The 14,519-nt window shown below is 44.1% G+C and overlaps 1 protein-coding gene across 1 annotated transcript in view; it reads right to left on the bottom strand.

Annotated features, from left to right (window-relative positions):
- The window catches only part of CDHR2 (cadherin related family member 2), a 94,648-nt gene that overhangs the window by 7,197 nt on the left and 72,932 nt on the right, over positions 1-14,519 (bottom strand). The window contains exons 20-27 of the mRNA XM_075274705.1: positions 13,932-14,003; positions 12,165-12,214; positions 11,368-11,525; positions 11,175-11,277; positions 10,836-10,924; positions 4,753-4,830; positions 1,693-1,770; positions 421-481 (exon numbers count right to left, since the gene is read on the bottom strand). Coding sequence (XP_075130806.1) covers positions 421-481; positions 1,693-1,770; positions 4,753-4,830; positions 10,836-10,924; positions 11,175-11,277; positions 11,368-11,525; positions 12,165-12,214; positions 13,932-14,003 — 689 coding nt within the window. The remainder of the gene's footprint in view (positions 1-420; positions 482-1,692; positions 1,771-4,752; positions 4,831-10,835; positions 10,925-11,174; positions 11,278-11,367; positions 11,526-12,164; positions 12,215-13,931; positions 14,004-14,519) is intronic.

Raw genomic sequence — 14,519 nt, 5'->3', positions numbered from 1 at the left:
AAAACCTAGAAACCTATAAAAATATTTTTCCCATACAGTAAACGCCGTGGTGGGAAAAAAAATCTCAAGAGCTGAACTCCTGTTTTTTTTGCTGTTTCAACTTTGATAAAAATTTTGAATAAAAAGTGAACAATGCAATAGGCATTCCCCCAAATGGTATAACTAAAATGTACAACTGCAAACATTAAACCCTCATATGGTTCTGTGAATGGAAAAGTAAAAAAAGTTATGAGGTTTGGAAGGTGGGGAGTCAAAAACCAAAATCAGAAAATGTCACCCTCATGAAGGGGTTAAAAATAAAGATGATAAATTGATCAGGGACACAACAGCAGTCAATAGATGTATACCTTTTAGTATTTGTACAAGGTGACAAATCTTTAACTATAATAGGTAACCTGATTGTATTATTTTTATACTCACAATGACATAGAGACCAAGTCTTAGAAGGTTATTCAAAACTTCACTGTTTCCCTGAATTATTCTATAAAAAAAAGTAATAAAAATAATGAAATAATCCACATTGTTTTAGAACTTGTACAAAAAAAATATTTTTAAAATCAACTTCATTTTGAAATCTTGAAGGCATTTCACAATTCATTCAAGAGGTTTCTTTATTTCAACTTAATGATAGGAAAGTTTGTCCAACATAAACATTTTTGTGAGTAATGGTGGCAAAATCTGTTCCCCAATGCTGAGGAAGTCAAGGTAATAACAATAGACTTAAAGGTCTCCATACATAGAGAATAGTTCTTTTGGACCTCTTGTTTTCTATGTCTGGTGTGGTGTCAACTAGCCAGCAGATTCTGCCAGTCATTTTTTTTCTTAAAGACACTCTTATCTAGTTACAGAGACCCCATTATAATCAAAACTTCTAGGAAATCTGTATCCACATCCATTCTCCTAGGTGCTGGAGTAGCCATGAAATCAATACAAAATCATACAGAAAAGAACTACTACTGCTATATTGTAGCGAACCACTCTATGAGCATGTCTGAGATGGTGTGTTTGATATACCTAATATACTGTAATATAGCAGCCATTTTCTTGTGGCCAGCGGGAATGCCCAGTCGGCTTTGCCCTAGGCCTAGAAATTTGAAGCCACTGCCAGAAGAAAGACAGGGAGAGGCCGTTCCTGAAGAAGATGGAGGCGGCGCTGGAGAGTTCTCTCGTAGCAATGGGGACGCCTTTAGTGCTGTTTGAGAAGGTGGGGACTGCCCCCAGTGCTGCAAGAGAACTCATTTGCATTCCGATGAAAATCGGATTATATACTGAACAGCGGCCTGGAGAAGACATCTAAAGGTAGGAGAAGAATAGCCTTTCTTAAGGCTATTCCTACATGTTAGGGACAAAAAAACCCTGACTTTTTATGATAGGATCCCTATAACAAGCATAGGATTACACCACTGAAGGTAAATATTAAATATCTGGTGTCCAGAATTAAGACAAACTGAATAGATCTAGAATGGATCTTATTTCTATATTAATTTATGATGTATTCCTTATTCCCAAATCGAAATAATAACAAATCTGTCCAATCCATACCTAAACCTATTTCTATACTTCTTTCCAATTTATCCTAGCTTTCTTAAATATCCACAAACCGTAGTATTTAACAAGTACAACCAAACAGGTATATATTTGGTAATAAAAAAATGATTGTCGAACAAAGAAAGATTTTCTTTGAAAACCTACCTGTTCAAGTCTGTTGGCATTATGGCGGTGCCATTAGTGTAGATACAGTAGACTGTCATGATACTCTGATCCCCAGCGCTGAGAAAGAGAACATAATTATATATTGTATTGTGAGAAATTTTTACTTTCACTCAAAAAGTCCAATTATTATAGACTTACTTAAAGGGTATCTATGAAAAGTTAAAATATCTTGCAGGGGGCAGTCTGTTCTATGATTGTATAATCCTTCATACATGGTGTTCTATCAGGGGGTTTTTATGGCTGAAACAAATTTAACATTCGTTTCTCAGACTATGGGCATATACAATAAGGAGCAGTCTGCCCTCCGCTCCTATCCATGACTGATAACTGTGCAATAACAAAGAAATAGATGTGAGAAAACACAGGTGACTATAATATAAGAGAGAAAAGAATCTCTCTCTTCACTCACTGTGCTTCCATCTTGCTTAGCAAATGTATCTATGGACGGACCTTGGCTAGCAACAGGTAGTAAACTGTATATTAGCTAGAAAAGAGACACCTACTGGCAGGAACTTTAGAGAGGTTTTGCAGGCAGAAAATAGTCAGATATTTAATGTAATTAAAATACATTACATTGTGGCGCTAGGTTCACACTAGCGTTCTGGTCTCCGTTCTGTGGTTTCTGTTTCCTGCATGCAAAAGACAGAAACCTGTCATACCGGGTCCAGCCGTGAGCGGCGGTGAGCATTTTATGCTCTCCGCCGCGAAACCGTTTTTTTAAAACTGGACACAGAGTACTGCGTGTCCGACTGTGTCTGATTTTTTAAAAAAACGGTTTTGCGGCGGAGAGCATAAACGCTCACCGCCGCTCACGGCCTGACATCTTTCAAACCCATTCAAATGAATGGGTGAGAAAGAGTCCTGCAGGTTTCCGTCTCCTGCCTCTGTTTTGTGCAGGAAAAGAAACCTGCAGAACTTGGTAAACTCTGCCTCTTATGTCAACCCTTCTACCTCTTAGATAGTAAGCTCTTGTGGGGAGGGTCCCCATTGCTATTATGTGAATTGATTTATTACACTATAATGTCTCAGTTTGTCTGTACATGAACCCAATAATTTGTACAGTTCTGCAGAATATGTTAAAAAATATTATTGATATTACTACCTCATGTGTCTATGGCAGGCTTAACATTAAACATGTCTGTGAACACTGTTTCCATGTCCTCATATGAAAGCCATAGAGGATCCCTATTTAATATGGTGGAACAGAAAGCCCCTACTTGCCACCCCCATCAATTACAGACATCTTTGCTCTATACATAGAAGCTGAAATGACTCACTGCAACTTAGTTCCCTTTCACATGAATGGGAGCTGATCTGCAGTAACTGGTCTGTCTACTACACAGAGATGGGAGCTATCTGCTTCCTGCTCCATCCTCTGTATCAGCTTCTGAGTACAGTTGATCAGGGAGGGTTCCAGGTGTTGGACCCTCAATGATCTATTATTGACGATCCCTGAAATCCTGTGGCTGTTGTAGATTTCGGTGCAGGCACTTGGCATACCAGAGGGTGCACCCGGTTTATGAAGAGGTGTGCGCCTCCTTATAGATGAGGAGCACCCTCTATTGGTTAAAAATGCCAGTCTCCATAAATCTGCTCCAATATGTGAGGGTTATTTTAGTATTATAGTAGGACTATGTAAAGTTCACTTTTTCTAGGGATCCACATATTGAAAAAGATTTCAAACCAGAAAACTCCACATTTCATCCTATTACATGGTTTGACATTTGTTTTGGGCAAAATGCAAATGCACTTAAAGTGTCCTAAAATAACATATCAGGTACAGCTCCTTCATGGACAGATGGTGGTAAAGTAGTTATTTTTCTGAAACTTTGTTACATTTTTATCCGGTTTGCAATTTGTAACCTATTACTGAATCTTACGTACGTTGTACCGCCAACTGTTCAAGTGTGGAGAACAATATGGCCCTTTTGTATCTAATTAAAACTAGATGATACCTTTGTGACATATAATGTCTGCACAAGTCTACAAACATTTCTTTTATTACTAGCACTTTTAGTAAAAAATATGTATATTACAGACATCCGCATTCCTTGTACATTAAATGAGTGATCATATCTTCACTAGAGATGAGCGAACAGTGTTCTATCGAACACATGTTCGATCGGATATCAGGGTGTTCGCCATGTTCGAATCGAATTGAACACCGCGTGGTAAAGTGCGCCAAAATTCGATTCCCCTCCCACCTTCCCTGGCGCCTTTTTTGCACCAATAACAGCGCAGGGGAGGTGGGACAGGAACTACGACACCGGGGGCATTGAAAAAAATTGGAAAAAGTCATTGGCTGCCGAAATCAGGTGACCTCCATTTTAGACGAATAGTGGATTTCAAATCCGGGTCATATGAGAATGTGAACTTTGTGACTATGAGACAGGGATAGCTGTACAGGCAGGGATAGCTAGGGATAACCTTTATTTAGGGGGGAATGTTATTAAAAATAACTTTTTGGGGCTCTATCGGGTGTGTAATTGTGATTTTTGTGAGATAAACTTTTTCCCATAGGGATGCATTGGCCAGCGCTGATTGGCCGAATTCCGTACTTTGGCCAATCAGCGCTGGCTCTGCTGGAGAAGGCGGAGTCTAAGATCGCTCCACACCAGTCTCCATTCAGGTCCGACCTTAGACTCCGCCTCCGTAGTTGGTCGAGTTCCGTACTCTGTCCAATCAGCACTGGCCAATGCATTTCTATGGGGAAAAGTTAGCTTGCGAAAATCGCAAGCTGACAGGGATTTCCATGAAATAAAGTGACTTTTATGCCCCCAGACATGCTTCCCCTGCTGTCCCAGTGTCATTCCAGGTTGTTGGTATCATTTCCTGGGGTGTCATAGTGGACTTGGTGACCCTCCAGACACGGATTTGGGATTCCCCCATAACGAGTATATGTTCCCCATAGACTATAATGGGGTTCGAAAGCCATTCGAACACTCGAACAGTGAGCGGCTGTTCGAATCGAATTTCGAACCTCGAACATTTTAGTGTTCACTCATCTCTAATCTTCACTCTGTAATTTCTTTAACTTACCGAATGGTTCTTTTAGAAGATTCAGCCGATTCAATCCCAGCCACAAACACTGTAGAACCAGTTGCTAATGTAAGTTGGCTGTCGCATAAAAAAGATCACATATCATATCAATAAATGATAATACAGTACATTAGAAGAAATTCTGAGATTACTTTATACTGGGTCTCTCCAATGCTATTATAGTGTTGTGTATGTAAGGCCTTTAATAAGGGAGAAAACATAACTTTGTGGCCACAAACCACTGCTGGAACAATGTAGAGCATTGCCACCCCTTTAGCATTTTAAGCCTCCGTCTGAGTCATGGTTGTTTTTGGGCACTTCTGTCCCATCTGGCCCATCTCTGAAGCACCTGCAGGATGCCTTATAAGATTATTACACTGGCGTTATATTAAACCCTGTCCTAGGCTGGGTTCACATGTGGTTTTTTGGTCCAGATTTCACATCAAAATCCAGCTCAAAAAAACGCTTCATATTGACTTCAATGCGTTCCTTTATCCCCAAGTGGTGTGTTCCCACTCACAGAAAAAATAAGCGACCTGCCCTTTCTTCACGTGGAATCTGCATCACGACACTCACTCCCGACTAGGCCCATTCCTTTGGGCCTAATCCAGATCGGTATGTCGGAATTCCGCGACAGTCGCGGTAGCCGTAGGAGCCATTTTTTGGACTGGATTCTGAGGCAGCCTCCCGCATCAAAATCCGGTAAAAAAAACCCAATGTGAACCCTGGGGAAAAGCAGCTTTTTTTCAGTTGCTGCCTTATGTTGAGCCAAAGCCAAAAGTAGCTACAAAAGGATTGGGAAGTTATAGGAAGTACTTATACATTACCCTTCTGCCCAATCCACTCCTGGCTTTGGCTAAAAGAACCCACAGCAAAATCTGCAACAAAAATTTTTCCAAAATGTGGGGCCTTAGCCTTACAGTGAAAGCACACGGACCCTATAAACTATAATGGGGTACGTGTGCTTTTCTCACACAGCCCACACAAATCATTTGGACATGAAAGTAGATCACAATCTACTTTTCCATCCGCATATTCCATGCGGGCAGTGTGCGGAGAGCACATGGACCCCATTATAGTCTATGGGATCTGTGTGCTTTCACTGCACACCGCTTGCCAATGCGTCTGGTATTCCGTTCGGGGAGTCCCCATGCAGAATCCCCTGAACGGATTACCAATGCAGATGTGAACAAGATCTTAGGCAAAATGTAATACAATCCTAGTGATCTTCCCTTGAACTGCAAGACAGTCGTAATGCAGTCTATGGTATAATTAATCTAGTGATTAGCTGACTAGGTGTGTGAGGAGGAGTTAAAAAATTCTAAGGATGGGATCCAAGGAGTCTGTGCCTGCCCCCCCCGGCTCCCGTTCTCACTCCCCCTGCCACGCAGCATGGCTTAGTTGACCCCCAGGACTTTAGCACTGAAGGGCCGGCCCGCAGGTGGTGAGCTCCGGCCAGGCTTTGCAGCTTAGCCAGTCAGTCACCCCTCCCCCCTCCCAGGGGCTCTCCCTATATGGCATGCAGCTTCCCTTTGATCAGCTTTCTGCGGTCGGATATCCACACCGCAGGTCCCATAGGAGGGATAGGTCCCTGTCATCTGGTTCATCCTCCTCTTACGTGGAGCGCCCGCGGTGTAGTCGTCACAGGAAGGAGCGCAAGCGTGGGAAGGAAAAGAGGCGTTCCAGGTCTTCAAGGCGTAGTAGCCGTTCTAGACATTCCAGGGTATCCCGCGACGTTCCCCTTCTTCTTCTGATGCTTCGTCCAGCCCTTGTAGCTCGACTCGTTCGGGTCGTCGACATTGTAAGAGGCAGGAGCCTGTTCCCCCGCAGGAGTGGGAGTCTCGTGAGGCCAGTCGGGCCTACACGGCGCCACGACCGGTCCCGGCAGTCGAAGTCCCTGCTGTGCTGCCGAGTGGTGAGTGCGACTTCTCTGGGGCCTGGGGGGCGGGGGATGGGGTGGAGATGCTTCCTAAATTGAAGGCGTTAGTGAATCACCTTGAGAAGAGACAGAGTGGTGGCGGGTCCCCCGCTACCGCCGGTTTATTTAAGGATTCTTTTTATTGCGGTGTTAGCCCCTTAGGGGCCCACCTGGACGAGGAGACTCGATCTAAGATTTATGAGAATCGTTATGTGGACATTTGGTCGCTGTTGTCGGTCGATCAGCACACCGTGGATAAGGAACGCCGCGTGGCTACTGATCGAACCGTGGACAGGCGACCGCGGATAGCCAAAACCATTAACAACTGGATACAGGCCTTCACGGTCTTGGGCTGTGTTATGGGACAGCGTCACCCTGAACGTTGTTCTGAACTCTTTATATATATGGATACGATCTACTGTGCATATAAGTCGCACGGGGGTAGCGCCTGGTGGCGCTACGATGAAGAGTTCAGGCGGCGTTTGTCCCTCCAGCCTGAGATCGGGTGGGCTGTTCAGGCTACAACTGTTTGGCTCCGGCTGATGATGTCTCAGTGGCCTTTGCCCTTTCCAGCAGCGGCCGCCGCTCCGGGGCCTCCCCTTCTGGATCGGTGGCCGTGCGCAGACCAGGAACGTGCTGGCTCTTTAATGAGGGCCATTGCCGTTTCTTCGGCCTTTGCAAATTCAAGCACGAGTGCTCCTCCTGCGGGGGGGCCTCACGCTGCATCCAAATGCTCGGGAGCCGCCAAGTCATCATCAAAAGGTGCCGGTGAGTCGAAGGACTCCCATGAACGTGGGAAGGATGCTACCGTGGTTAGACCCTGATACCAAAGCTGCTGCTAAATTGCGTTCGGGTTTTACGTATGGGTTTTTCATTCCTTTCTTTTTTTCTAGATCCCCCATTTTTGCACATAATTTAAAGTCGGCTAGGGACAACCCAGAGGCGCTCAGGGAGAAAGTTTTTAAGGAGGTGTCCCTGGGTCGTATGGTGGGTCCTTTTGACTCTCCTCCTTTTTCGAACTTGCGTGTTTCCCCCCTCGGCGTGGTTCCGAAGAAAGAACCGGGTAAGTTTAGGCTTATCCAGCATCTTTCTTTCCCTAGGGGCTGCTCGGTGAATGATGGCATCTCAAAGGATGAGGCCTCTGTCTCCTATGTGTCGTTTGACAGAGCGGTCGATCCTTGTTCGGCACGCCGGCCGTGGGGCCTTGATGGCCAAGTCCGATATTGAGTCGGCTTTCCGACTCCTCCCGGTCCATCCTGATTGCCATCATTTGCTGGGTTGCTCTGTGGATGGGAAGTATTTTTATGATACTTGCCTTCCAATGGGCTGTTCCATTTCGTGCCACTATTTCGAGATGTTTAGTTCTTTCTTGGAATGGGTGGTGCATTATGAAACAGGTTCCAGTTGTATCACCCATTACTTGGACGATTTCTTTTTCGTTTCTCCAGGTGATGGGCGATGCAGTTACCTCCTTGAGTTCTTTAGTTCTCTTATGAAATACTTTGGCGTCCCCCTCTCCCCGGAAAAGACTGAGGGGCCTTGCACCCGTCTGTCTTTTCTGGGTATTGAATTTGACACCTTGGCCATGGTTTTTCGTCTGCCCAAGGACAAGCTCCTCCGGCTCCGGAATCTCTTGTTGGGTTTCTTGTCAGTTGAGAAGGTTACGTTGAGACAGTTGCAGTCTCTATTAGGCCTTTTAGTTTTTGCCTGCAGGGTCATGCCCATGGGTAGAGTTTTCTCTAGATGGCTTTCACTAGCCACTAGGGGAATTTCTTCCCCGTCGCATCACGTTCGACTCACTAGGTCCATGAAATCGGATTTGAATACGTGGCTGTCCTTTTTGGTCCAGTATAATGGCCATACTTGTTGGCAATGCGATGAAATAGCTAATCCAGAAATTTCTCTTTTTACGGACGCTTCCGGCAGCTTTGGTTTCGGGGCGGTTTTTGGTCAGCAGTGGTGCGCCGCCCCGTGGCCTGAGGAGTGGCGCGATAGGGGTCTTTGTAGAAACCTCACTCTCCTTGAGCTGTTTCCCATTGTTGTGGCAATTGAACTTTGGGGGAGTCAGCTCAAGGACCGCAGGGTCCGTTTTTGGACAGACAATTTGTCAGTTGTGCACTGTATTAACCATCTTACGTCTTCTTCCCTCCCTATTCTTTAGCTGTTGCGGCACCTGGTACTGAAATGCCTGGAATTCAATATTTGGTTTCGGTCTCGTCATGTCCCAGGTGTCGACAACGGTGTGGCTGATGCCTTGTCACGTTTTCGTTGGCAGGAATTCCGGGAGAGGTTGCCGCAGGTTGCCCAGGAGGGTATGTCTTGCCCGGACCGGTTATGGGATTTGGTGGGGCCGTCTAATGCCCCTTATCCAGTCATCAGTCGCTCCAGCGACATGGAACGGACACGGTAAGGCTTGGAAGGAATGGTGCGCGCTGGCCCGTGGAGAGTTTCGTTGGGGGGATAGGGAATTTTTGTTGCGTTTAACGGTTGATTACTTAATTTTTTTGCGTAACGTGGGTGTGTCCTCTTGCGTAGCTCAGCGGCGCTTAGCAGGGGTTGGTTTTTTCCTAAAACTTGGGAGTTTGGATGACATTACGGGCTGTTTTTGCATTCGTCAGGCCCTTAAGGGTTGGCATAGGGAGCGTACTCAGAAGGATAGCAGGCGACCTATTACTTATGACATCCTCACGAGATTGGTTTCTGCTTCTTCTCGTTTCTGCAGAGGGGCGCATGAGGCTGTCTTGTTTTCGGCTGCCTGTTGCCTTGCGTTTTTTGGCGCCTTGCGCGTCGGTGAGCTGGTTTCCCCTTCTCGGAATAAATTGGGTGGGCTTTTGGATGGCGACGTGGTCGTATCCGGTGGCGTATTGCGGGTTCGGATCCGTCGGTCAAAGACGGACGTGTTAGGTCAGGGTGAGTGGTTGATCTTGCGTGAGATTTCGGGTCCGGTGTGCCCAGTAAAAGTTATTACTGGATACTCCCTAGTCCGCCCTCCCTCGCCTTCCTTTTTGTCTCATAAGGACGGATCACCTCTGTCCAGGTGTCAGTTCGATTTTTTGCTTAAAAGAGGTTTGCAGTTCCTCGGCCTCCCCCCCGGAGACTTCGGTACGCACTCCTTCAGGATAGGGGCCGCCACTGAAGCGGCTCACGTGGGCCTGAACGAGGAGGAGGTCAAGCGCGTCGGACGTTGGAAGTCCGGCTCCTACGCCCGTTATGTTAGACCCGAATTGGTCATTTGATTCTCTCCTTCTTTTTCAGATCAGCGCGATCCCGTGGTTATCATTCTTGGACACTCTTATGTCTACTGGGCCGCCCTGAGGGCCGAAGTCAGACCTGGGGGGAGCAACCTAGGATTCCGGCAGCTCCAGCTGATTTGGAGGGGTATTCGCGGAATACGGTGGGGGCAAATTCTTTCAGAGGCGGTGGAGCTCAGTCGCAGTGTAAGCGGTCCTGTGGTCCTGGTCATCCATGCCGGAGGAAATGATCTTTGTTTCGTCCGCATGGCCGAACTTCTCGCGGTCATGCGGTCTGATCTGGAGCGGATCCCGGGGTTCTTCCCCGAAATGGTTCTGGTCTCGTCAGAGATCGTTCCCCGGCTTCGATGGCAGGGATCTTGGGACCCTGAATCAGCCGAGCGCTGTCGGCGGTCTGTCAACGCGCGGATGGCGCGATTTGTCCGGTCCCGTGGGGGTGTGGTGGTTCAACACCATCAGCTTGAGGGCGATAATTCCCGGTTGCTCAGGGCTGATGCTGTCCACCTCAACGATATTGGCCTTGATATTTTTCTGTCTGGCCTGCAAGACGGTGTCGAGCAGGCCTTATTCCTGCTGGGTGGGGGTCGGTGCCCGGTGTAACACCGGGCCCCTCCGTGGCGGTAATGCAGAGAAAATAGGATAGGCGGGGACATGTCCGCCCCTTCCGCGGGATGGGGCCAAGTCCCCTCCTCTATCTGCAACTGTTATCAAGTGTTGTTTACAAGTTGTTGCCATGGTTACGGTTGCCATGGCAACCAAATGTTTACACAAGTTTTTCTAGTTTTATAAATAAATAAGCTGTGGCCGACTTCCACCCACGCAAAAGTTACATACGTTGTCCGTGTCTTATTTAATTCATCGTTAATAAGGGGAAGGGGAAGCAGGGGCAAGGTTCAGAATCCCTACAGTCTTACCTAATTATTGCTGGCGAATTTTTGGTCAGATCATCAACAGACACTGTGAATCGTAGTACCACTCTATAGGACTCATCTATTGTAAATATCTACCGAAATACAATATGAGTAAATGACATCAGAATAATATACAATTTTACAAATAAAAAAAATATGTCTACAAATCATGCAGCTTAAATGGTATAATAGTACAATAAGGAGTCCAACTCTAATGCTTCAAAAGCCACTAAAATCCAGATCAGAACCTGTAATAACAAGCAATCAATTGGAAAATTCACATGTTATATACTAAATCATAATGTGCAATTCTATGCAGTAGAAAGATATCTTGAGTCTTACCGTTATAGAGTGGGTAGCATTGAGTGAAGGGATTCCTCCGTCCATTGCTTTTACGGTTACATGGTACTGTCCTTTCAGTGCCCTGTCTAAATTATTTGCAACTCTGTAAATTAAAAAAAGTGCACAATGCACTCAATACATATTCATATAAAGCAATGAAACAGTTTTGCTGGAGATTTGTCAGAGGACAGACCTGACAGAACCGGTGTATACGCCATCTTCACTAACAGTAACAAAAGTAATGCTGAAGATGTTTCCAAGTTGTTCAGTTTCACCAGTGGAGTAGAAGAATTCCACTTTGTCGACTGAGAAGCTTAATACGGCATTTTGTCCACTGTCCTTATCATAAGCCTTAATAAGAAAAAAAAAATGTCAAATTTTAATGGTCACCAACTTAGACAACTTAGTCTCATTTAATAGACAGTATGATATTAGACCAAAATGTAATGTACCTTATTGGTGCTGTTTTACAGCTTCTACAATGTAAGGAGAGTTTACTATGTCTATAAAGTTGTGACAAGCAGATTGCGTTATTGCTGATGGAATATTAGTTTTAGAAAGGAAGCAGCTTTCCTTATAGTGCTGGGATTTGTTTTTTTGTGTTAAGGATCTTTTTAGCTGCACCATAATCTGGAATTGTCCCTGGATCTCCTATAGTATGGTCACTTGGGCTTTTCTCAGCTATTTGTTTCTGATTTTACAGTTACTCCTTACACAATTACATGTAACGAAATTAGTAGCAGTAGTAGTAATAATAATGAATTGTTGGACGGCAGACTGCTCCTCACCCGGCCCCAGCCTCAGGGATAAAAATAAAATGTGCTGCAGCAATAATGGGGCTATTAGCATCAGAAAATCTGATAGCATGACACCATGATACAACATGTATCACAGAGGGTTGAAAACCATCCCCAATCTGCCAAGTATATCACAGAAATGAGTGGTCCCAGACAAACTATATATAAAACATAAAAAACATATGCTGACTACCTTCACGTAAGCCACTTCTGTATTTATAACTGCAGTTTCAGGTATAACCACTGTAGAGATATAAGAGTAATAGTAACCATTATTTCATTATTAGTAGTAGTATTATTATTTAATAACACCCTATTCCAGGGACCAGTACACATGACATATGAAAAGGGTTTACATACATAATATTATATTATGATAAAATACTATAAATATGAAATACAGTAATTGAGAGACCACTTGGTGCAGAAATAGAGAGAGAAAGGACCCTGGCTAAGAAGGCTTAGAAGGTACAAGGGAAGGGAGAAATAGTCAATAGGTGACAGTAGACGCTGCTTATGTGGTAGTCAGGTGGTAGCACGGCTGTAGGTTGTAGATTTTCTGATGAAGGTTTCTTTAGATTGCTTTTATAGGTTTTTGGGGGAATGGACTGATGTGTTGGGGTAGCAAGTACTAGAGAATGAGGACTCAAAGGAGCATACATGGTAGAGCAGATAATAAAAGAGCAAAGAAGAGTGTCTTATAGGGTTTGGATATTGCACGTGGTATTGGTGGATTGTTGCAGTAGTTTAGGATGGAAATGATGAGGTCATGAGGTCACTAGTATTCTGGTAAGGCCATGGATGTGTGCTTTGAAAGACGTAGTGGAATCAAAGGTTATGCTGAGGCTGTTTCCTCTGAGGACTTTCTGCTTTAATCATACCTGTATAATAGGTATAAGTTGCGCCATTTATACTACGTGGGGCCTCAGTCTAAATATGTTAGTGTAGGTAGATATTGCCTACTCACACAATTGTTTGATTCTCATGTATCATTGATGTGTCAATAAACAATTGTGCAACACAGAATGGATGGATTACAGCGCAGTTCCACCATATATATATAAAAGTGTGCCCAATTCTTTATGGCAACTCCAGCATACACAGGATTGTGGATATATTTTAGTATATATGGTGTGTAGTATAATCTATACTGCAGTTTTCTGGTGATCTCTAAGTGGTCGACCCATTTAAAGGTTCTTGTGCTTATAATGAAGACTGTATACCGTTGATTTTCACCAAAGTGATCAAACTGTCTGAAACAACTGTGGAGATATTTAGAGATATCTTGCCATTGAATTTTGAATGGTTCCATGATACGTTAGGTTCCATTCACACAGTTTTTGGCAAGGAATTTAGTGAGGAAAAAATCCACTTCAGGAAATTGGATATTTGCCAATTCCATGTGGACTTTTGCCAGGTCCATGTGGATTTTTGCTAATTCCACATGGATTTTCCGCCTCCCATTGACTGCATTGGTTTTTGCAGATGGAATCTGCCTCAAGGAAGTTTTTTTTCCGCTAACGGAAAAAATCTGCTAGCGGAAAAAAAAAGTAGCAGAACCTTTGTCCTAGTGTTTTTTGATATCTTACATTATATCTTATAAATCTATTAATCCAATTTGACAACTCAGTATTCTGTAGTTGCATTTGTATTGCTGCAAGTGGAATGTTTGAGGATGATATTGAGCATAGGTTAGAGCGGTTTTGTTCCAAATGAACAATCCTGCTCTTACAGTGGGAGTAGACGTTCTGGATAGTTTTTCAGTTAGTATAATATGCCATTGAAGTGATAACATAGTATTTTGTTTCATTATAGCAGCCTCTATTTCCACCAAGCGTTTAGATGTCTCATGTAACCACGAGCCAGAGTGAAATCAACAGCCTACAATCTTCTTACAGACTTCTTTCATCCAAACTGCTATAAGTGACTTCTATCCTGTAAAGAAATTAATATTACATACCAAAAGCCTCCTTGAGGTCTAAAAATTCCGGAGCATTATCATTCACGTCTTGTATCACCACTCTCTGGCTCACTAGGCAAGAAAAAGGGCATTAGTGACTTATCATAAAGTAAGTATTCCTATTTCACATCACAGCTCGTCTTTCAAAGCAGATCTCACAATGTAAATGGTAGGTATATAGTAAAGGTTACTTGTTCCATGAGGAAGAAATCCAGATAGGAGACTCTTACACGTCCCCACATAGCGAACTGTAGCAGAAGCGGAAAAGTGCTGTGGGAAAGTAGTGCGGGAAAAACCACGATACATTTCAGCCATGGGTTTTCCCACAGAAAAGGGTGAGGCCTTAGCCTAGAGGACTTTTCTGTGGTGGTTTTAAAAATCGCAGCATGTCAATTATACCTGTGGAAACAATGGGGTTTCTGTACAGGTATAATAAAAGGAGTCCTCACGTTGTGGAAACCCTGCTTTTTTCATTTCAGATTTTGCTGCCTTTTTTGAGCCAATGCTAAGAATGGTTACAAAAGGAATGGGAAATATCTAGAAAGTTCTAATACTTCTACGTAATGGATTTGGCTCAAAAAATCACAG

Source organism: Leptodactylus fuscus, chromosome 5 (assembly GCF_031893055.1).
Source record: "Leptodactylus fuscus isolate aLepFus1 chromosome 5, aLepFus1.hap2, whole genome shotgun sequence".
NCBI lineage: Eukaryota > Metazoa > Chordata > Amphibia > Anura > Leptodactylidae > Leptodactylus > Leptodactylus fuscus.
This window is presented reverse-complemented; position numbering and strand designations above follow the sequence as displayed.